Below are 20,197 nucleotides of genomic sequence, written 5' to 3' on the forward strand. Positions count from 1 at the left end.
TAGTTTTCTTAGCTATCTGAAATATAATTATGTAGTATTTTAGCCACGCCTTTGATTTGCCATGAAGGACCATTTCAGATTCAGAGTCCTCATACATAGCTCAAGTCAAATCCTGTGTGAAATGTTGGTCTTTCTTGCTGGATGTGATTTTGAACAGTACCTGAGGTTTTTCTGTGTATTCTATAAACACTCAGACATGGGGGAACTCTTGAGTTGTTTTAAAGTTATTTGAGCTTTGAAATGGATTACTGTAAAAGTCACTTGCAACAGAGTTTTTGACACTGGAATAAATTTTTAGCTCACTATTTTTTGAGTATGCTTACAGTAGTAACTTTGCTAAAGAAGTTGGATGTAGGTTTGTGAGTGGGGACACTTTGCAGGAAAACAAAACCACGTCCAAACCTCAACCTTCTGTAGTATAGAAGTAAACTGTACTTTGTATCTAGGTATCATCCAAGCAGCTGTGACTGTATAACTCAAGACTGAAAACCAAGCAATTCAGTGGTTACTGTGCTTTTTTGATCTTGGTTTCTTCCTGATATCAGGTTTATTGATGAGGTGTTGTAATTAATACTGGACTGGTCTCAAATCAAATTAGCATCTTAAACAAGAGAGTTCAGTATTAACCCTTGAGTCCAAAGGACAAAAGGAAGTAGAAACTTTGTTATATCCTGTGTTTTACTTAAATTTCTCCAGTAGACTGGAAATGGCTGAGTGTATATGCATAAAGTACTGAACCTTTTCTTTTTTTTTTTTTTATTTAAGTTGTTCTTGGCAGTAAACTGGCAAGTACTTAAGAAGAATTCACTTTATTTCTAGAGATCTTAAATCCAAAACAATCAAATACTTCAAAATTTTATTATTTATACTTGATAATGTTTTTATATTTGTGCTACCATCTTACTCTGCCATGTCTGGGAACTTTTTCTTGAGGAGTACAACACAAAATGAAAAGGAGAAGCCAGCCATTAATTAGACAGTGACATATCAGGGTAAGACAAACGTGTCCTATGGCATGGATGTGCTGTGGCAGCAGCAGCTGCAGCCCTGCATTGTAGTTTGGGTCTGAAATTCAAACGACTTTTCTTCTTAGTACATGGAATTGCCCTCCTTCCTTTTCTGGTAGTGCAGACTTGGAGAGTTTGTTTAATCTTACATTTTGGTGAAAGCATAAGAAACCTTTTTACCCAAACAGGCTCAAGGGTTCTAATCTTCAGGCAGATGACAAGAGTTCTAGATATTTTGGAAGATTACTGTATGTGGAGAAATTACGAATATTGCAGACTGGATGGACAAACTCCTCACAATGAGCGACAGGTATTTACAACTTCAGGGATTGTATTTATGTAAAAATACTACTTGTAAAACATTTTGTTTAACTGATACATTCTTTTCATTGATTTAGGCTTCCATTAATGCATTCAATGATCCTGACAGCTCAAAATTTGTGTTCATGTTGAGTACACGAGCAGGAGGTCTTGGAATCGATCTGGCTACTGCTGATGTTGTAATTCTCTTTGATTCAGACTGGAATCCACAAGTAGATCTCCAGGCTATGGTAAGATTCCAGATGGAAATTATGGGGTTTTGTTTTTCTTTTTCTCACAGTACTTTGCTAGAAATGTGTACTTCCAAAATAAATTGGTATTTTCCCATTTTAGCACAGGAGCAGGATTTGTAAGACTAATTTTCAGTTCAAGTGCAGCTTCCACTGTGTGGAACCATTAGTCCTCAGTCACATTTGGGTTATACAGTGTTTTATGTAGTGGGAAATGCTGGGTGTGTGCTACACCTCATAGTATTGTTTAATGCAAATAGCCTACTTGAGTAAGTAAAAATGAATTAAATCTAGGTTGTTAATCCCAAAACTATAAAGCTGTTGTGGGGAGTGGAGGTGAATGTGTTTTCACTGTTTTTCCTGCGATCTTGAAAATGAGATAAAGAAAAGTTGAATTAAAGTTTTCAAAAACTGCTTTTATGGTGATGGTAAGGAAAGGATCTCATTTTAGTAACTATCCTTAGGGGTTTTTTTAAGTAGATGTGGATGCATCTCCATCCTGGATACATGTCAAGGACATTAGTGACCACCTAAGAAAGCAAAGCTATCTAAAAACTGCCAGTGGATTTTTGGATTTTTGGTTGGGGTTTTTTTTGTTTTTTTTTTTTTGACAAATGAGGCCTTTCAGAGAGAAGTCTTGGAAATGTCTTAAATTATTTCAGTTAACCTGTGGGTCTCAAGTACTCTAGCAAAAATCACTTCAAAAGAATGAAGGAACTGGTGTCTAATAGCTCAAATGAGGCAGTACCAGCTCCCACTACAGGTGTGTGTTGAGAATACTGATTCTCACAGTGGTTCATGTTTCACTAGTCAGGAGAGGCAGGGTTATTGTATTTTTCTTGAACTATTCATGGCACTACTGAAGGATTTTGAGAAAGGCAGCTTTTGGTCAGCAGAGAGATGATTTCTTCATGCTTTGATTCTACAGAAGGTTGCTTAAGGTCAGAAGCATCCAAATCTTCTCCTCTGTGTGTGATTTAATGAAAAACCCCAAATCCTGCTGTTTTTTAGCTATGACACATAGAGACACACTCACTGTCAGTGTTATTGAAAAAAAAAAACCCCAAACCTGCAATGTAGATAAAAATGTAATATCTTGGGTAGCCATGGATAGCTGTAAACATTTTAGTAACCTGTGCTGTTCTGTTTTGTAAATTTGTGTGCTGTAAATAATGAAAATCTTAAACCTCATTATGTAGTCATGCTGGAAGGCAAGTGCTGACTTTTTTGTTACTGTTTTGGGCAGGATCGAGCGCACAGAATTGGGCAGACCAAGACTGTCCGTGTGTTCAGGTTTATTACAGACAATACCGTGGAGGAAAGGATAGTGGAGCGTGCAGAAATGAAACTGCGCCTGGATTCCATAGTCATCCAGCAAGGCAAGTATTATATGAAGGCACTTCGGATCTAGGATGAAATTCCCTTCTTCTCCCATTGTAAATCATGGTGCAATCAGCCAGTAAGAACCAGTGGGAGTGTTGCTTTTGCCTCATCTGAACTCTGAAGGGAGTTCATGTGCAAAGGCCTCATCCACTTGGAAATTTGTTTTACTGTAGGAGTAGGCATTTCCTCACTAACTTTTTGCTTACCTGCCTAGTGGGATATAGTCAGATTTGACTTTTTAAAGCACTCAGTTTCTTCTTTCACTTTAAATTTAAATGAATGCCTTTCCTTTTTCTAATAGACAGAGAAAAGTAAGGTAACCTTAGTTGACTTGCTTGGAATCAGTAATATGTAGTTTGTATGTGGAAATATAAGGGGGAGAAAATCCTGTATTGCTCCTTCCATAACATAAACTCTTCAGTGAGTTGCTATCCTCAAGCATTTTTATCTTTAGGAAGATTGGTGGATCAAAACCTGAATAAACTTGGAAAGGATGAAATGCTGCAAATGATCAGACATGGAGCAACACACGTGTTTGCTTCAAAGGATAGTGAGATTACAGATGAAGATATTGATCACATTTTGGAAAGAGGGGCAAAGAAGGTGAGAAGGTTTGAAAAGGGGAAGCTCACCTGTAGATTTGAATGTGATGGCAAGATAGTGAGTCTCTGGATGATAACTTGGTTCCAAGCTGGAGAGAAAAGGGGTTTTTGCTGTAGAGGGTTTTTGTGTTACTCAATCGTGTCTGTTTTTTCTGATGTTGTCAATAAGATGTTTTATAGTCAAGTACCTTCTAGAATGGCTCCTCTTCTTTCTGGCAATGGGATGTTTTAAAATGAAGTACCTTTCAGAGTGGCTCCTTTCTGGAATGAGGTGTTTAATAATGACGTGCCTTCCAAAATGGCTCCCGTTCTATCTGGGAATGAGATGTTAAATAATGAAGTACCATCCAAATGGCTACTATTCTTTTCTGTATCCCCTGTCCAAGACTGCGGAAATGAATGAAAAACTTTCAAAGATGGGTGAAAGCTCCCTTAGGAATTTTACTATGGATACTGAATCTAGCGTGTATAATTTTGAAGGGGAAGACTACAGAGAAAAACAGAAGGTAATGTTTTAAGTTTCTTTTGGAGGAATGCACTGAATTGCATGTTTTAGTCATACTTATTTAAGAGGTATTGGGTAAAATACAGTGTCATCTATGAAAATAGTTTAAATAACACTTATAACACTTATAATGAAGTAGATGTAGATCTAATTTTACATAAAACTTGTAGCTGGTCTCATGATCTTGCAAGACTTAATTTTTGGTTTTGGGGGTGATGGGTTTTGTTTTTATAGTTGGCATTTACAGAGTGGATTGAACCCCCTAAAAGAGAAAGAAAAGCCAATTATGCTGTGGATGCTTACTTCAGAGAGGCTCTTCGAGTCAGTGAACCAAAAGCACCCAAGGTGAGTTGACTAATCAAAAGAAATAAAGTTTTTCAATATGTATGGTAAATGGCTGAAGCTCTAAGCAACAAATAGGTCTTGAGTCATAAAAACTGCTCTGTTCACTTTTATAAAGTGGAGGGACTATCTAAATTTAGAAAAAATTTCCAAAAGACTTGAGACAAACTTCTGTGAGAAAAAATAAGAACAGTATGAAACTTGTAAGACGTTAGGGAGGCTAAGATCAAGTTTTTTCTAGTTCTTATTTAAGCAGCTGTAAATTTTCCTGTGGAAGATTAATGCTTTAAACACGTGTGACTTTTTCACCAGCCACCTCCTCCCAAAAGACCTCTCTTCCCCTTCTCTCACTGCTCTTTTACTTTTAGAATTCTTTGTGGTGGTTGGTGTGTCTTGCATGGTGTGACTTTTTTCCCCCCAAGTTAAGACAGTGCATTTTTGTAACAATAATGCTTTTTGTTTGCTCATAAACTTAAATTACTTCTTACAAGCAAGCAGATTCTGGATGTGAAAGGGAGCAAATGCAAGCTTTGTGTTTCAGGCTCCACGGCCTCCAAAACAGCCAAATGTACAGGACTTCCAGTTCTTTCCTCCTCGCCTGTTTGAACTGTTGGAAAAAGAGATTCTCTACGACAGGAAAACAATTGGTTACAAGGTAACTGAAGAATTTCCTTGACCAGAGGGCTGGAGCACCTCTCTTAGGAGGAAAGGCTGAGAGTTGGGATTGTTCAGTCTGGAGAAGCAAAGGCTCTGGAGCAACCAAATTGCAGCCTTTCAGTACCTAGAGGGGGCTTGCAGGAAAGCTGAAAAGGGACTTTTTACAAGGGAGCGGCTTTAAACTGACAGAGGGCAGGTTTGGGTTGGATATTGGAAGGAAATTCTTCACTGTGAGTGTGGTGAGGCACTGGCACAATTTGCCCAGAGAAGCTGTGGATGACCCACATTCCACTTGCTTGGAAGTGTTCAAGGCCACGTTGGACGAGCCTTTGAGCATCCTTGTCTAAGCAGAAGGTGACCCTGCCCATAGCAGGGGCTTGGAAAAGAGGTGATCTTTAAGGTCCAGTCCCTTCTGTGTTATTCTCTAAATTCTTGCAATGGAACAGTTTAATGCAACAGTAGGAGAATAAGTACTTTTCCAGCCTTTCACAGTAATTTAAATGAAATAAAATCATGTTCAGCTGTCGAAGCTATTAGGTTATATTAACAAAAAGGTGACAATTAGTAATTATCTGTGAAAAATTAATTCAGTTTTATAAAGTGCAAAACCTTTCAGGTACCTCGTAATCCTGATCTCCCAAATGCAGCCCAAGCACAAAAGGAAGAGCAGCTTAAGATTGATGAGGCTGAACCTCTTAATGATGAAGAACTGGAAGAAAAAGAGAAACTTCTAACCCGGGTATTGTCGGTTCTTCAGTGAGACTGAAATCAGCCAAAGCTTGTTTTGTGTTTCACAGCATTATGGGAGCATTTCTTGGTCACTGATCGGCATGTGCCGTAGTTAACACATCTGCACAGTTTGGTTCAGACTGAAAAGAGTTTCCAGCATTAGGTTTGTCATAGGCCTATGTCATAGGATATCTTTGAGGAATGTGCACCAAGGATTCTCCTGAATCCTAGTCTGGCATTCACTATAGACTGTGGTGTCTTTCCATGAAACCTTGCAGAATGGCTGCAGAGCTGGGTGTGCTGCATTCCACATGATTTAATGCACATATTCTGCCTCAGTTTCACACCCTTATGGAAGTGAATCCTGGGGTCTGAACAGTCAGTTTTCCTAAACCACATCTGGTAGTGGATAGTTCCCCTCACTAAAAGAGGGTGTGAGCTGAATAAGTATATAATTAGGAAGCCTGTATATTTAAATAATTTAAAACCAGGTGAATGCTTGATATGCCTTATTTGGATATTTTATTTACACGTTGTATTTTGGCAGGGGATCGGAATTACAGGACAGGATTTCTTGCTTGCGTAGTAATGAGCTGGAACAGCTCACTGTGGAGACACCAGAATCACAGAGGTCAGGAATCAGTACAGTCCAGTAAGCTGTGGCTAAATCACAACATGGCTGGCAGAACTTGCTACTTCCCACTACTTGTAAAAGCTACTGGTAATATGAAATGAACCTACTTTAGCTCATGACTTCAGCAGTGCTACTTGTGTCTCTGCTGAAAATCACCATCACAAGGTGGCTTTAGTCCTTCTGAGGGAGAGTGACCGTGCAGTGGTCACTGCAATGATGCAATGGCTGAGGGTGTCTGTGAGGCACTTGGGGGGCCTTTTTGACAAAACAAAAGCCATTACACTACTTTCACTTGAGCAATTTTTTTTTCTTAGAAAGTAATCCCACAGAGAGACTATTAGGAGGAGGGATTAATTTTTCAGCTGAAAACTTACCAGAAATTACTAGGTAAATAAAGAACTAGTGCTAGTCATTTTGCAGTATTTAAATAGAGAGACTACAGTGACTGCAGTATAAAAAGAGTTCTACTAAATTAAACTGCAGAGAAAGAAAAGGTTTAACACTGTGGAATGATGGAAGTGTTACAGGCAATTTCAAGAAACCAGTTGAATCAAATTCGGAGATGGACAAATCCTGAACCTCTGTGCAATGTTTCCTCTTGATTGCTGTATAGGGCTTCACTAACTGGAATAAGAGAGATTTCAACCAGTTCCTCAAAGCCAATGAGAAGTGGGGCCGTGATGACATTGAAAATATAGCACGAGAAGTCGAAGGAAAAACCCCAGAGGAAGTCATTGAGTATTCAGGTAACTTAATTCTGTACTCAGCTCTGAGAGTATCTAACTCTGCTTGGCTCATTTGAACTGCCTGAGAACATGGTAACATCCTACTGCTGAGAATTTCTTACACTGCTGTTCTAAGATTTTTGGGGTAGAATTATATTGATGTATTTTGGATCTGCTGCTCTGTCTTTTACCATCATTACCGCCTGCACAACTAAGGCTGTACTAAAATGCACACCTAAACTCCTGCTGAGCCACTTCACTGTATCCTGAATCTAACTGGGTAGCACTGTCTTCAGTTCTTGTTAATTTTTGCAAAGGGAAATGCTGAGAAACACTGCTTAGCTGAAGAGATTTCCCTTTTCCTTGTATTCATTAATGAGAAGTTAACCTTTACCTCCTCCTCGAGAGCAGAACTCAGTAAATACATCACGATTGAACCTACAGCCACCACTGGTAACCTGAGTCTTAACCTCGCATTAGAAGAGATTTTTTTCCACTGTAGTGTAGCTGCAAAGTCCTGGCACTACATTTCTAAAGGTATAGAGCAAGTTGAAAATGTGCAAAAATCTTGTACAAAAACCCCTTATTTAAACACCTAATGGTCTTTCAGGCACTTGCTTGTCTTCAGGCACTCAGTTGCCCTCTTGCTTCTATTGATAAAACTGTATTCTGTTACATCTGTTTTCATTTGAAGAAGCTTTGTTTCCTTTGAGGAGACTGACACACAAAAGTCTTACTGGCCTGTATTGTACCTCACTTAAACTGAAGATTCCTATATCTACCCTCTTCAAAACAGCATTTGTACTACTGCAGCACATGGTAGCTGGAAGGGAAGGTTTCTTACCAGCTCAAGGCATGTCTGTTGTTACACAGCAGTAAGCTCTGGTAAAAGGAAGGAACAGCTAACATCCTTTTTTTAAGGTTAAACCTCTGACTTTTACAATGCATGATAAGATACTAAGAAGTTGTTCTTTTCTTAGCTGTGTTCTGGGAAAGATGCAATGAACTCCAAGACATAGAGAAGATCATGGCTCAGATTGAAAGAGGAGAAGCTAGAATTCAGAGACGAATCAGCATAAAAAAGGCTCTCGATACAAAGGTGGGTTTGCTCAGTTTCTTTTTTTTTTTCCTGGTGCCAGTGAGGGGAGATGCATGACCCCTGTCTGACCAGTGCTGCTGATGTATGAAGACATCTTGGGCATGACATTGGTCTCTTTGCATAACACTCAGCAATTTCTTCCTATGGCTTTTCCATCCCATGGAAGTGCTGTGATGACACCCTTAGCTATGGTCTACCCTGGTGTTTGTAACAGTCTTCTGTATTACAGCACACAGTTCAGAGCGCTGTGTAACTCCACATAGTACAGGCCTTGGGGAGGAGCACAGTTCCTTCTGGACACGTGGAACTGAAATTAAGAGAGAGAGAGAGAAATGGAGAGAGGGGGATGGAGAGAGGGAGAAATGGGGGAGATAAAGGGATGGAGAGGGATAGAGAGAGGGAGAGAGAGAAATGGAGGAAGAGAAGGGAGAGAGGTAGGTGGGTAGAGCAATAGGGGGGAGAGAAACATAGGAAAACAGGTGGAGAGAATTGGAGTAAAGTAGAAACAGGTAGAGATGGCAGAAGACAGAGGGAGTTAGAAACATCAGATTAGAGAGCACTTAAAAAAGACTGATCCAACAGTCTTGGGGAAGGATGGGAGATAGACCTTTTAACATTTCTGCTTTTGTCTCTTTCTGTGGTGCATCATATCCATCCCTTCCATAGCTGAACCAGTGGGTCTGGACTTTCTGACAGGAATTCAACAGAAAGCTTTTTCAATCTTTTGTCCCCCTAGAAGCAGCCCAAGTTTTTGGGGCAATCCATCTCAAAACATTTCTGTAAAATTTCCTTTTGGTTCTTGATGCTGCTCAGGGCCATCAGACTGACACAAAACCCCCTCAGTCATGTCCCCAGCCCCGGTGGAACGGCCGAGCTCTCTGAACTCCAGCCTGGCACTGTCCCACCGTAATTACATTGCAATTGTAGATAGAATTGTGGCAGGTTCTGGGCCACTGGCTCGGAATCCTCCTGAATCCTCAGGGCTGACCACGGCATTTGTCTGTACTTTCCTGTCCCTGGGGCTGATCACTCCGTGCTTCCCAAGGGACGGAGCACTCGCTCTGCACGGCTCCTTAGAGCTGAGGGTGCCTGCCCACACTGAGAGATGGGTGAGTGAGCGACGCCGTAATGTTCAGGTGGGTTCGGCTTATCTAGTTCGGTCGGGCTTATCTAGTTCGGTCGGGCTTATCTAGTTCGGTTGGGCTGAACGCGGTTCCGTCGCGTTCCGTTCAGTTCACCTCAGCTAAGCTCGGATGGATTCGGCAAATCGCGGCCAGAGTCGGCCGTTCGGGTAGGCTCGGCTGTTGTCGGCTGCTGTCGGCCACACTCGGCTGTCGTCGGCCACACTCGGCCAGACTCGGCTGTTGTCGGCTGCTGTCGGCCACACTCGGCTGTTGTCGGCTCCACTCGGCCACACTCGGCTGTTGTCGGCTCCACTCGGCCACACTCGGCTGTTGTCGGCTCCACTCGGCCACACTCGGCTGTTGTCGGCTCCACTCGGCCACACTCGGCTGTTGTCGGCTCCACTCGGCCACACTCGGCTGTTGTCGGCTCCACTCGGCCACACTCGGCTCTTCAGCCCTACCTGACTCTGCTCCGCGCTGCAATGGCGGCCGCTGGCAGGGCCCCGCTCCCCGGCCTGAGCCCCGGGAGGGGACAGAGCGCTGGGACAGCCGCCTCAGCCCGGCTCACCCTGTCCCTGCCCGCCCCCGCGTCCCCCGGAGCGCGCCCTGCAGCGCAGAACGCGGCCTTTGGGCCAGGAGCGGGGACAATGCCCTCGGCTCGGCAGCAGCGCCGGGAGGCAGCGGGCGGTGCCCTCAGGTGAGCGGCCGGAGGGGAGGGAGCTGGGCCGGGGGCACCGGGGCCGGGGGCACCCACAGGGGGCCGGGGCTGCTTTGGGCGCTGCTGCGTGGGACCCGCTGCGGGTGGCACGGCTCTGTCCCGGGCCTTGCGGCTCTCTGGGATCGTGTGCCGTGGAATGAAGGTGGGGCTCGTCCCAGCTGCGGGAACAGCGTTTTATTGGGTGAGAAACAGAGTTCACTCTCTAGAATTTTTACACGTTTGTTAAGGGATAAAAGGCAGCGCTGGGGTGCTTGGCTGTTTGCCAGGAGCACCCGGTTCCCTTAAACCGTGTTCTCTAGATTCTGTTCCATTGCAGTGGGGTGTGCATATTCATTAGAGTTTATACATATTCCAAGAGTCCTTTTCAGTTTAGATGTTCTTTTGCTTGGTTGGAACCTTCGCGCCATCTTGTGGATTAAACCAATATACTTTATTTCTTCCTGTGGTGCCATCCTGTCTTATTTTCAGTCCCTCGCTATTTGATAACGAGGGTCAGTAAATTTTTCCTTTTTTTTTTTCAGTGCTCTGGTTTCTGTTTCTGTTATCTTGTGTTTCAGATAAGATTGTCCCCAGCTGTGGGAAATCACCTCATTATCTGACACCATTTTCTGAGTTCCTTACGTGTAAAAGCATTTGAACATTTCACAGTCTCTATTATAGTCTATTATAGTATTATAGTCTAAACTAGTGTCTGTTACAGTGCTGTTTATGAAAGCTGTGCAGTGCATACACGAACTGACAGATGATCCTTGATCCAGAGCAGTAGTTACAGACTGTCCCCTCTCGGGAGTTTTGTGCTCAATAACAGCGTGCCAGAGCTCAGACATAAATGGCAAGGGCAAGAACTGCATTTGTTCTGTTCCATTCTGGGCTGGGCTGAGCTCTGTTTGCCGGGAAGCAGCGGGATGGGTGTCCCTGTGCCCACCCCCCTGGGTCCCAGAGAGAAGCTGCTCCTGTGGCTGCAGCTGAGGGGCACTGGGAAACCTGAACGGTCCTGATGGAAACCGATGCCAAACCGGGTTTGGTTGGGTTTGGGACTTGCCATTTTCCCCTGATGCGTGGGTTTTGCCTTAGGAAACAGGAACTGGGCACCAGGACATTTTGTTAGCCTAGAAGGGAGGAGTTGGTTTGTATTTATTTCCTGAGGCACCTGGATCGATTTGGGTCTCAGTTGGCACCCGAGAGCCTCCTCTGTGTCCTGGGTGGGGTGGTGGCTACCAAAGGGGTAAAAGGTGGAGCAGGAGGGTGGGTGGAGAGGAGAGCAGTGGCTCTGTGGGGATTTGCATCTGGAAAGGGCCCTCAGTTTCCTGGCGGGAGTCCTGGAATCAGAGCTGAGAGTCGCTGAGCAGTGAGGATCGTGCAGCTGCAGCGCTGAGAGTGCAGAGGCTGCAGTGGGCGTTGTCTGCTCGCTCTCCTGATGTCCCATCTCTAATGCTGGGCTGGCACCCAGGCACCTCCCAGGGCTGCACAGCCTCAGGGCAGGGGTGGTTTGTAAATGTTTTAAATGCTGCAGCAGCTCCCTCAGGCTGGATGAGTGTGAGGATATCCAGCTCTGCCTTCGGGCTTGGAGCACGGCAAGGGTGCAGGGCTCACGGTCAGTCTTGTTTAAACACTTGTAATAGCAAAACATTTTAAAGCAGAGACTGTGAGGCAATAACAAAGGCGAGTGTGTGGCAAGGATAGGTCCGAGGTGTCTTTATTAAAGATCCACACTGCTGGATGTTGTGTCAGAGCCCTCTGGGGACAGAAGGTGTCCCCAAGCTTCATGAAGCCCTTGTTTCCTGCTGGCAGGGCAGGGGGTGAGCCCAGCCTCGGGGGCTGTGTGGCTCCTCCTGCCTGGAGCAGGGAGAGCCCGTGGGGCTGAGCCCCAGAGGTTCAGTTGCTGGAGCAGGTGGGGATCTCTTTGTGCCTGGGAATTGTCGCTGCTGCGTTCCTGTCCCAGCTGCAGGGTTCCCTCAGAGCCCGTGCCCTGCAGCAGCACTGGGAGCTCCTGGGCTGGGCAGGGAGCAGCTCTGGCCTGGGGCTCTCAGTGCCATCAGTGCCCATGGAAAGCCAGCTGGGTTTGTTCTGCTGCCATCGGCCTCTCTGCTGTGCCAGCCTCGGTGCCAGGGCACAGAGCTGTGGGAAGGCTCCATCCCATCTGTGCCAAGCGCTGCCAGCGCTTCCAGCAGCGCTGCTGGGGCACCAAGGGCTGCCTTTGGAGCCTGGCTGGCACAGAGGGTGACACACTCTGCCCTGCAGCACCCAGCTGCATCCCACAGCTGCACAGTTCAGCCAGCAGGGAGCAGAGTCAGCTCTGGGCCCAAACCAGGCTTTGTCGCCCAGAGAGCCCCTGAGCTTCCTGAGGCAGCACACAGATGTGCCCTGGCCTTTGGGGCTCGTGGTGAGGGCTGCCAGGGGATTGTGATAAGGCTGAGCTGGAGCTTTCTTAGAAAAGCCATCAGCTGTAAGGAGAATCTCTGGCAAACAGGTGGCTGGGGCACTGGCTGGGAGCAGGTCCTGGCCTTTTCTCTTCTTTTCTTTAAGCTGTTCTTAAGAGGAGCCCAAAACTGCAAAATGGAAAGGAAGGGGGCTGTGGGGGTGAAAGTTGCTTTGCATTTTTTGAAGTGTTGCTGTGGATTTTGGTGTGTCAAGTGGCACTACCAAAACAGCATTGGAATAACCAAACTTCAGGACTCTGTGCTTAATTCCTTGAATGTGTTTGTGTGGGTGCAGGAAATGCCAAATCCCAGAGCAAATCCATGTCTGTAACTTCAAGTGCAACATCTTTAAAAGCAAGTGCTCAGTGTGGGCTTTCCATGTGGGTGCAAATGGCCCAAGGCCTTTCTTGTGTCCCAAAAGCAAAAACCCTTTCCCTGGGAGGTTTTGGAGGGGATTCTCTTTGGGATTTCTTGTGGTGCAGCATCCCGGGTGTCCCTTCCTTTGTGCCAAGTCCAATGGGAAAGGATGGAATGGCTGCCACGTGGGCTCTGGGATAAAAATGGTTCTGTTCAAATGAGGCAGAGAATGCAAGATGAAAAATGAGCATCCTTTCATTGTCTGAAATAGTCAGGAATAAAAGTGCTGGCAAAGGACACGTTTGTGTTTGAATTGGTGTCACCTCTCCTGGGTAAAACCCCATAGTGAGCCAGCAGAGCAGAGCTAGGAGAGCTGGGATCCTTGGACTTCCACAGTGGACTTAATTTTCTTTTCTCCTCTCTTTCAGGGCAGGAAAAATCATCCAACTCCTCCCATGTTTGCCCGAAGCTTTGGTGTTGGAGCAGCCAAAGGCAAGAGGCTTCAGCAGCAGGGCTCTGCGCTGGAGGGCTCTGGTCCTGCCCACGCTGTGGGGTGAGTCAGAGGGACACAGGGCTCCCCTTTTCCTCTCTGCTGGCATGAGCTGCCATGGCAATGCCATTGCTGCCAGCCCAGCCCCAGCTGTGCCTGCTGGAGAAGGGCAGAGGTGCAGAGGCAGTGCCAGAGTTCCCTGGGGCTGCTGGAGCTGTGGTGCTGGCTGTGCCCTGAGGGCAGCTTGGGCATTGTCTGTGCAGCCCAGGGCTGCTCTGGGCCTTCCTTGGGGAGCTCTCAGTGCATGCCCAGCTCTGCCAGGGCTGGCAGCCGCTGCAGGGCTGGGTGACAGCCTCTGCTGGGGCTGGGGGCAGGCACGGCCCTGGCACAGGGGCAGGGGCAGGGCTGGCAGCATTTGGGAGCCGTGGGAGCAGAGTGAGGGGTGGTGCTGGGCACAGGGGTCAGCCTGTGCTCGTGTCAGCACAGCCCTGCAGGGCCCTGGCATCTGGGAGCAGCTCCAGCTCTCCTGGGGCCCAGGGATGGGCTCTGAGGGACTGGCTTTGCCTGTGCCTTTCCAGGGCAGCAGGAACAAGGGCAATGTGGTGCCAGAGCTGGGGCCCATCAGGCTGTATTTCCCTCTGGGAAAGCAGAACAGACTCTGGGCTGAGCTGAGTTTCCTGCAAGGGCTCAGAATCCAGGGAAAAGGGAGTTCAGGAATTGCATCTGCTGCTGGGAACATTGCCTTAGGCTTGCTCAGTTTGTGTCTGTGAGCAGTGGGCTCTGGGCTGGAGAGGTGCTGTTGGCAGCAAAAGATGGAGTCCATGCTCTGCAGGGATGTGCAGGGAAGGACTGAGTGGGAGGGAAGGGCAGTATTTAGAAATGAGATCAGCATTTCTCCCAGAATTGGGCTGCAGCAGTGATGGGGGTGGTTGGCTTTGCTCTGGGCCTTGTTATTCCTTGTGCAATTTGCAAATTCTGCTGCATGATTTCCTGTCCAGTATCTTTCTAACAAAAACTGACAGAAATTGAGGTTTAGGAGTAGAGCTGAGGTCCATTCACTGCACAATCTTGCCAAGGCTGGAGGACTGGGATGATGGCTGCTCTCAGCAAAGGTCACTTCTCAATGCTGTGTCAGATTTGCCTCAGTGCTGGGCAGGAAAGGTGAGGGTTTGGATCAGGAATTGTGCAAACAAGGCCTGGGTGTGGTTGATTTGTTTTGTTTTTCAGTGAGCCAGGGCTGGCACAGGGAATGGTGCAGGTGCTGCTCTGGCACCAGAGCTGCTGCCCTTTGGAGCCATGTTCAAGGTGTGACCATAGAACACTTTGGGGGCTGTTTTCAGCACTCTGGGTTTCAGAACTGCTGTCCCCAGCCCGTTGCCAGCCCTGGGACATCTGCTCTGCTTCCAGGCTGTCCTTGCTGGAGCAGCCTGGTCCCTGCCGTGCCCAAGCCCTGAGACACAGAGGGAGCCCTGTGCCCAGGGGCCTTTGGCACCTTGTCAGGAAGGTGGCAGCAGCCCCGGGAGCAGGCTGGAGGTGAGAACTGGGTGTTGGGAGCTGAGGAGTGCTCATCTGGGCTGGGGGGAAGGGGCAGGAGTTTCCATGCCCCTGGAGCTTTCCTGCTGGCATGGGGCAGCACAGGGAGCAGCATTCATTGTGCCCCTCCCACGGGCAGTGCTGGCCTGGGTGTCTGTGCTGTGCCACCAGAGCGTGGCACTTGGCTGCTGTCACTGCTGTCACTGCCAGCCCAGCTGGGGGCTGTGCCCTCCTGCCAGCCCCAGCCAGGAGCTCCAGGGCTGCCTCTGGGCCCTGCTGGGAGCGTTTGCTGGGAATGTGCCCCATCCCTGGGAGCGTCCCTTTGTCCCTGGGCTGCCAGCCAGAGCTTTGGGCTGCTCAGGCTCAGGCTGGGATTGCCAAAGGCACCGAGAGGGAGCAGCACAGGGAGGGTGCTCAGAGAGGGGCTGGCAGAGCCCAGCTGGCAGGCTGGGCTGGCTGCTGCAGGTGGGGCTGTGTGCACTGCAGGCAGGGAATGTCCCCTTCCCTCAGCAGCCCTGCAGATCCCAAGGGCTCCCAGAGCAGGATTTTATTCCTTACCTCCCTTTGTGGAGATTGATTCTCCACATTGCCATGAGCAATTCTTGGATTTCTCTAGGAGCAAACCTCCCAGCAGAGCCAGATTGCAGCGGAGGCCAGAGCTGTGTTTGGAGCAGGGAGTGCTGAGAGCTGCGTCTGCCTGTGCTGCCCCAGCCTGAGCACAGGCACAGGGAACAGCCTGGGCAAAGGGATTGGGGCAGTGGCTGATGCCCAGGGAGAAGAACACAAACCCACAGCCCTTCAGCCTGACAGTCCCCTCCACCCAGAGCTCAGCACACATCCTCACAGGGAAGCCCAGCAGCTGAAGGGAAAAAAAACCCACGGAAGAAAAAGGTGATTTATTGTGCTGTAAAGTTCTTTCAAGTTGTTATTAAAGCCCAACCAACATTTGCTCTTGATTTTGGTTGGGTGAATAACGAGCAGTGGGCACAGGTGATGCCATTCATGTGGCTGAAAACCTGGTGTGATCTAGAGGGGATCCAAGAACTGTTTGTGTAGGGCAATGGAATGTGAGGGGATGTCAGGGGCAGTGAGGTGGCATTTTGGAGGGAATTGCTGAGGTCATTGAAGGGAGACGAGCAGACAATTTCCCTGGGAAATCCCAGGCCCCTCGGGCCCACAGCCAGGACTCTCCAGGGCTGAGGGGGCAGCACTGGAGACTCCCTGTGGCCTCCTTCCTTGGCAGCAGCCAGCAGGGAAGGGAGAAGAGGATCCCTGTGGGATGAGACTGCAGAGAGCGAGCAGAGGAGCAGCCTCGGGCTGGAGAAAGGCCAAGGGACCAACACGGTGGCACCAGGGCACCTGTGAGGAACAGAATGGACACTTGGAGGCCACATGGAGGTGAGGAGTGCATGGTTTGGGCAAAATGTCAGTGAATCTCCAGAGAGATAAGGAGGGGATATTTAGGAGGGAAACGCTGAGGTGAGGAGTTCACCCAGCCTGGCACAAGGTGTGTTTGCACAGGCTGGGGCCAGAGGTGGGGGTCAACCCAAAGCCAGCCCTGCTCAGCCTCTAAATCCCAGGATAAGATGTACAGGCTGCCCACTGAGGGATTAAAAATACATAAAACTGAAACCAAGAGCATTAATGAGATTCTTGGGAATCCCATTAACTTGTTGGCAGAGCTCTTGACACAGTTTGGAGCTTTGATGACAAGAATGCATTTCTTTATTTGGATTATTCACTGTGTGGGATAGGGGGTTTGTTTGGATTTTAAGGCCCTCATGGTGGCCCTGACACTGCTCAGGAGCTGGTAGAGAAGCAGAGTCAGAGCTCCTGGCAGGCACAGGGTGTTTTCCCCCATAGTGGATTGTGGAGCAATTGTCTGGGACCCGGATTGTCCCTCTGGGTGATGCCACTTGCTGTGGTTTGTATCATTCCATCCATTTAATTCCCAAAACTTCTCAGCCCAGGGGTTGGAGCTGACAGGGCAGGACAAAGATTGTTCTCTGTGTGGTGCCCAGATTTGGGGTTCCCTGTCAGCTGTGCCAGTTCTGATGAATTCTACCCATAGCCCCAAATTCCCTGCTCCATTCCCGCTGCAGTAACCTCCCAGTGCCCCATGGAGTGTGGGCATTCCCATGCAGAGCTGCTGCCTTGGACAGCAGCTGTGTCAGGAGCCAGCAGAGCTTCCAAGGAAGCTCAGCAGCACAGGGCCAAGGCCAGGGTTCTATTCCATAGAAGTGGCTGTTGAGAACCCTCAGCCCAGTGGTGTCCCTGGGCTCACTGGCCAGAGCTGCCTGGAATGGAGCCCATTTCACCCCCCTGAGCTCCAGGATGGAGAAGATCCAGTGGATGGTTTAGAGCAGGAGAAGGCAGTGGCCAGATGTGCTCCCAGCCTGAGCTGAGGCAGCCCCTGTGCCCAGGGGGGGACATCTCTCCCTGCAGAAGCTCAGCTCCTTTCAGAGCCTCAGCAGGGGCCTCTACAAATTCTTTTCTCTCAGGAAAGGGATGCACAGCTTTGTCTTCAGCACACCTCCAGTGGCACCTACCTGGGAAAGCTTTCCATCACTTCTGCACTTCCAGCTGGATCCCTGAAAAACTCCGAACTCCATCCCACTGATTTTCAGGTACTTCTGAGGGCTGCTGCCTGGGATTGAACATCTGTGGGGGAAGATGGCCTTGGCTTTGATGCTGCTGATGGCCGATGGCCTCAGGCTGGGGAGGAGGGAAGGGATTTGGGGTGGCTGGGCCACAGCTGGCAGCTGTGTGGGAGCTCTGAGCCAGGAGTTGCTGCTGAGCCCCTCTGCAAAGGGCCCGTGCCTCCATTCCCAGCAATGCCAGCTGCTCCTTGGGGTCCTGCTGGGCTGCTGGTGGTCTCTGTCCGGGCTGAAGCATTTCCAGGGGCCTGCTCAGAGCAGCCCCTGGCCCAGGAGCCACGGTGCAGGCACAGCTCCTCCCCTGCAGATGCCAAAGACACGAGGTGCTGCTGCCTTTCAGGAGCTCCTGGCCTCCTCCTGCCCTGCGCTCCCAGCCAGCTGGGACACAGCCAGGGAACACCAAGGAGCATGGCTGGCAGCCAGCAGGAGACACCGAGGCCCCTGGGCCAGAAAAACAGCCCTGGCCTCAGCAGCCAGCATGGTTTGGAGCTGGCAACACTCACCTGCAGGCAACGCCCCCCGGCACTCTCCAGAAGAGCTTTGGCCACGGAGCAAGGTAACCCTCAGGGCTTGTCTTGTTGGCTTCTTCCTGGGGAAACAAAGGGACATTGTGGGAGCACATTTACAGCTGCTGGGGAAATCCTGGCAAGGGCAGAACAATCAGGGCTATGGGGAAGAGTTTGGTGCTGCCATGTTGAGTGCTAGCCAGTTCTGCCCCACAGCCATTGCAGGGGCTGCTGTGCAAAGCAGCAGTAGCAGAAGGGAAGGAGCTGCATTTGCAGAGGAGTTCTCTTAGTGGCAGCACTCATTCCCATCCCACACAGGGCCTTTGGAACAGCCCTGGGATTGGCTCAGGTGTTTGGAGCAGGGTGCTGAGAAGGCCAAAATTCTGGGTTTGATGCACAGCTGGGCCAGTCACTTCTCAGCATTTGACTTGATGATTCTCACAGCTCTAGAAATAAAGAACAAATCGTTTGCAGTGGTTTTTTAACCCATGGGGTTTTTCCTAGCGTTTCCCTGGGGCTCCAGTCCCACCCCAGGCACAATGGCAGCGGGAGCAGCAACGCCTCGGCCCCAGCGGCCGTCCCAGAGCGGCTGCTCGTGGCTGGGAAGCTGCAGCCCCCAGCAGGGGCTGCGGGCACGGAGCAGGGGCTGCGGGCGCTGGGGCTCGTAGGGGAGCGCGGCGCTCGTGGCGTTACCGGGCCGGGGGGGCTGCGGGGCGGCGCCGTGTCCGCCAGGGGGCGCCCCGCGGGGCGGGCGGCGGCGCTGAGCGAGCGGCGATGCCCATGGGGTCCCGGGGCCGGTACGGGCGGTCTCGGTGTCCTTCCCGCTGCCAGCCGCGATCCAGAGGCTGCTCCGGGGAAGCGTCGTCCTCCTGGCGGCCATGGCAGCGGCACGGCACCGGCTCCCTGCCGCCGCAGCCGGAGCGTGCCTGGAGCCCCGGCGAGACCCAGCCCCGCGCTGGCCGCAACCGGAGCGGCAGCGCCTGTCCCGGAGCGGCTTTTCCCGACCGCAGCGATAGTGGTCCCGATCCCAGCCCCAATCCTACCTCGATTCTCTGGCCTTGGCACCCATACCCTGCCCGCCGAGAAAGAAGCAGCTCGGCCCAGCTTCCACAAGAAATAGCGGCAGGACCAGGATACGAATTCCCAGGCCTAAATCCCCATCCCCGTCCCGGTCCCAGCCGAGCGCCGTGGACCCCGCGCAGCACCAGCAGCAGCCCCCGATCCGGATCTCCGCATAGCGCTCCGACCGACGCTCCCGCCGCCTCCCGGGATGAGCATCCCGCGCAGAAAACGGGACAGGCGCCGATCCGCCGGGATTTATGGGCGGGCGGGGGGCGGGGGGGAGGCGGGGCCCTGGGGGCGGGGCCGGCACAGGTGCGAGGGGCGGGGTCTGCACAGGTGTGCGGGACCCCAGTGCGGCTGCGCGGGGCGGGGCCTTGGGGGATTTAAGGCGCGGGGAGGGCCCGGCGGAGCCATTTGCTCCTCGGCGTTGGGTGAGGGAGGTTGCTGCCGGCCGGGGCCCTATATTTCTTTTTCTCTGCGTTTCTTTTCTCCTGCGTTTCTGTTGTGTTGTATTTCTGTGTATTTCACCTTTCTACCCTCCCTTCCACCCCTCCCCCACCCCCTACACCCTCCCCCCCCCAAACCCCCCCCCTCCCTCTCCCCCCTAGCCCTCCCCTCCCTCCCCCCCTACGGCCGCCCCTCTCTCGTTCTCTACCCCACCTACCCTACCCTACTTTCCCATCCTCTGCCTTCCCTCCCCAGCCGGACTCCCCCCTGACCCCGCTCCCAGCTCCCCCTTCCCCCCCACCAGTCGCTCCCCACCCGCCCTCAATCCCGCTCCTTCCTCCAGCCTGCCTTCCCCCCAGCCCCGTCCTCTGCTGTCCTGCACACCCCGATCTCTCCCCACCTTCTTCTCCGTTCCCCTGTTCTTGTTTTCCATTCCCCACTGTCCTCCTTTTCTCGCAGCCGCGGGGCTCGGGGTGCCGGGCAAGAATAAAGCCCTGAGGGCCGGAGCCCGGCGCCCCCGGCCTCGCTGGGGTCCCCACACGGGGCCGGAGCCGCTCTGCGGGTCCCCCCATTGCAGTCCAACACACCGCCCGACACCGCCGGGGCTCCGGCTTTCCCAACATCACACTGGGGGGGTCCTGGGGCGGGG

At 50.4% G+C, this 20,197-nt stretch overlaps 2 protein-coding genes across 2 annotated transcripts; both read left to right on the top strand.

The window, feature by feature from the left end:
* Positions 1-910: 910 nt before the first annotated feature.
* On the top strand, positions 911-5,822 carry LOC143696564 (SWI/SNF-related matrix-associated actin-dependent regulator of chromatin subfamily A member 5-like). The gene is made up of 9 exons (XM_077193132.1): positions 911-935; positions 998-1,317; positions 1,406-1,558; positions 2,805-2,941; positions 3,400-3,544; positions 3,930-4,049; positions 4,283-4,393; positions 4,932-5,045; positions 5,664-5,822. Exons 1-9 carry the CDS (start codon positions 911-913, stop codon positions 5,805-5,807), a joined length of 1,269 nt encoding a protein of 422 aa, XP_077049247.1. The 3' UTR covers positions 5,808-5,822.
* A 3,257-nt stretch (positions 5,823-9,079) lies between these two features.
* LOC143696565 (uncharacterized) lies at positions 9,080-18,488 on the top strand. The gene is made up of 4 exons (XM_077193133.1): positions 9,080-9,370; positions 9,468-10,055; positions 13,282-13,406; positions 17,378-18,488. The coding sequence occupies exons 1-4, from the start codon at positions 9,080-9,082 to the stop codon at positions 17,469-17,471; spliced, it is 1,098 nt and encodes a 365-aa protein (XP_077049248.1). The 3' UTR covers positions 17,472-18,488.
* Positions 18,489-20,197: the final 1,709 nt, after the last annotated feature.

The sequence above is a fragment of the Agelaius phoeniceus genome, chromosome W (assembly GCF_051311805.1).
Source record: "Agelaius phoeniceus isolate bAgePho1 chromosome W, bAgePho1.hap1, whole genome shotgun sequence".
In the NCBI taxonomy this organism is placed as follows: Eukaryota; Metazoa; Chordata; class Aves; order Passeriformes; family Icteridae; genus Agelaius; species Agelaius phoeniceus.